Genomic DNA, 2,420 nt, shown 5'->3' with positions numbered 1-2,420 from the left:
TAGTTTTTAATTATTTAATTTTTAATTGAATAACTTGTAACTTTAGTTACTCTATGACACGATGAGTATTTCTTGATTGATTTTAGTTGTGACCTTAGCTACATTTGATCAAATCAAACTATTGAGTTTTTGTAGTTTTTATCTTGATCAGAAACAGTCCATAAAGTAAAAGAAATTGCATGGTGGCATTAAAATAGATATATGTAAATATTCTTCTACCCTATAATATATTCAGAGGAAAATTAATTGCTATTTTCTTAAGATCTAAGGCATGGTCCAAGTTTGAAGAAGGAAAAATGGAAACAATGAAACCACAAAAATACGTGTGAAGTACCCGAGAAGATAAAACACAACCTCGAACAATTAGGATCTTCCACGTGGCATTCTGTGTTGAGGACAATTTCCCCGTCAATGACGCGTAAGTAGACGTTACGCGCTTTTTTTTTTTTTTTTTTTTCTTTCGCTAAGCATTCAATTGTCAATACAAAAGCCACTACAAACACAAGATCCCCAATTTCTCACATTTTCATCCATTTCTATTGAAATTTCTTAATTACTGCAAATTCAAAGAGGTAAGTTCCCTAATTTGTTCACAATTATCAATGTTCATTTGTGTAGCTTTCTTAATTTCTACGTGTAATTCTTCATCATGAAATCCTTTAATTATGTTAGGGTGATTCATAGTCCTCTAGCTGTCATTGTTTTCATCTTTGATCTCTTCATTGAATTATGTTGATCACTGGTTTTAATTTTTGTTTTTCATGCAACATAAATTGAATTCATCAAGGTTTTTGAAACTTTTGTACTGAATAATGGTCTGGATTGGAGATTCCGATTTTGTGTTTCTTTGTTTTGACCTGACTGTGTAAGCATGATTCCTAATCATCATCACCATCAGCAGCATCAGCATCAGGGTCTTGGATTCTGAAAGATGGGAGGTGGCAAGGACACGCATGATGAATCTGACAAAGGACTTTTTTCACACCTTGCTCATGGGGCACATGGTGGCCATGGGTACCCACCTGGGGCTTACCCACCCCAACCTGGGGCATACCCTCCACATCAAGGGTACCCTCCAGCTGGTGGCTACCCTCCTGCTGGTGGCTACCCTCCTGCCGGTGGCTACCCTCCTGCTGGTGGCTACCCTCCTGGTAACTACCCTCCTGCTGGCTACCCTCCTGCTGGTTACCCTGCTTCATCACATGCTCCAGGTACGTTTCCTTTTATATTGTTTCTCCTTTATTACATCTTTAAGTTACTGATTATTATTTACTACAATGTATATTTAAAAACTTGTGAGGATGCCTACCTAGAAGTAGTTTCTTTAAGAGTTACATATTCCACCCTCAAATATGAATATTATATTATTGTAAAAAGAAAAGGTAAGGATATATATACTTGCTGTCGATTTTTAATGAAGAGCCACCTTAATTTAACCTACTTTAAATGAAGGGTAGAAGATTACATTATTTTTTCAAAAAGTTATCCAAATCCGTACAAAGTTACTGATTGTTAGGCCACAGAAGCAAATTCATGGGTTGAGAAATATTTACTTTGGTGGTTTAATTAGATTGAGTGTCTTGTTGTTTGGATTCTAACACTAGTTGAGCAACCTTTTCATGTAATGTATGGTTTGGCTGTTCATTACTGTATTTCAAGCTCTTTGAAGTTCTCTTCAATTGTAATTTGATTTATGCATTCAAAAGCTTTGATCTGGCTGTGACAATTTGCTGTCTTTGGAAATTTTTGATTAACTTCTGTATGTGAGCAGGGCACCATGGACACCAAGGGCACGGGCATGGTGGTATGGGAGCAATGCTTGCTGGAGGTGCTGCCGCAGCTGGTGTAGCTTATGGTGCTCACCATATCGCTCAGGGCTCTCATGGCTCACATGGCTCACATGGTGCTCACATGGCCCATGGCTATGCACATGGTGGTCACATGGGCCATGGACACGGGAAGTTCAAGCAGCATGGACATGGCGGCAAGTTCAAGCATGGAAAACATGGTAAGTTCAAGCATGGAAAGCATGGAAAGTTCGGCAAGCATGGTGGTGGGTTCAAGAAGTGGAAGTGAGGATTGTATATGGTAAACCATGACTCTAAAAGGCTGCTCTGTTGTGTAGAGCTTTTTGCTTTATAATAAACCATACTTGGGATGATGTGATCAATCGATCTATTAAAGTATGATTCCTGTTTTCTTGTTTTGTTTATTTCTTTTGTTACTTGAATGCTTTTGGCATTGGCTAGGATAAGAGGTTCTCTTTAGATTGTAGAAATTGAACAGCAAAACACACAGCTGCACCAGATCAAGAGCAAGTTTCAAATAACCATAGGCATATTGCTACTGCAATTGCATTCAGCGTTGTCTTTTACATTCCATTACTCATCTGAAGCGAGAGCTTCTCTTGTTCATATATG

At 38.1% G+C, this 2,420-nt stretch overlaps 1 protein-coding gene across 2 annotated transcripts; it reads left to right on the top strand.

Annotated features, from left to right (window-relative positions):
- Positions 1–374: 374 nt before the first annotated feature.
- On the top strand, positions 375–2,212 carry LOC137808610 (uncharacterized). Of its 2 annotated transcripts, none has more exons than XM_068609801.2 (3): positions 375–572; positions 902–1,211; positions 1,772–2,212. In XM_068609801.2, the coding sequence occupies exons 2-3, from the start codon at positions 932–934 to the stop codon at positions 2,074–2,076; spliced, it is 585 nt and encodes a 194-aa protein (XP_068465902.2). In that variant the 5' UTR covers positions 375–572; positions 902–931; the 3' UTR covers positions 2,077–2,212. The 2 variants fall into 2 exon arrangements, with proteins under 2 accessions (XP_068465902.2, XP_068465903.2); XM_068609802.2 differs by having other exon boundaries at positions 429–572; positions 899–1,211.
- The last annotated feature ends 208 nt before the right edge of the window (positions 2,213–2,420 follow it).

Source organism: Phaseolus vulgaris, chromosome 3, assembly GCF_051622355.1.
Source record: "Phaseolus vulgaris cultivar YP4 chromosome 3, ASM5162235v1, whole genome shotgun sequence".
Classification (NCBI taxonomy): domain Eukaryota; kingdom Viridiplantae; phylum Streptophyta; class Magnoliopsida; order Fabales; family Fabaceae; genus Phaseolus; species Phaseolus vulgaris.
Note: the sequence above shows the minus strand (reverse complement) of the source record. Positions and strands in the feature narration are given on the sequence as shown.

What these genes read in the sequence shown, in the direction of transcription:
- LOC137808610 (XM_068609801.2), top strand. Translation starts at nt 932, where the DNA reads ATGGGAGGTGGCAAGGACACGCATGATGAATCTGACAAAGGACTTTTT. An exon ending in TGCTTCATCACATGCTCCAG is followed by an intron (nt 1,212 to 1,771) that starts GTACGTTTCCTT and finishes GTATGTGAGCAG; the next exon opens with GGCACCATGGACACCAAGGG.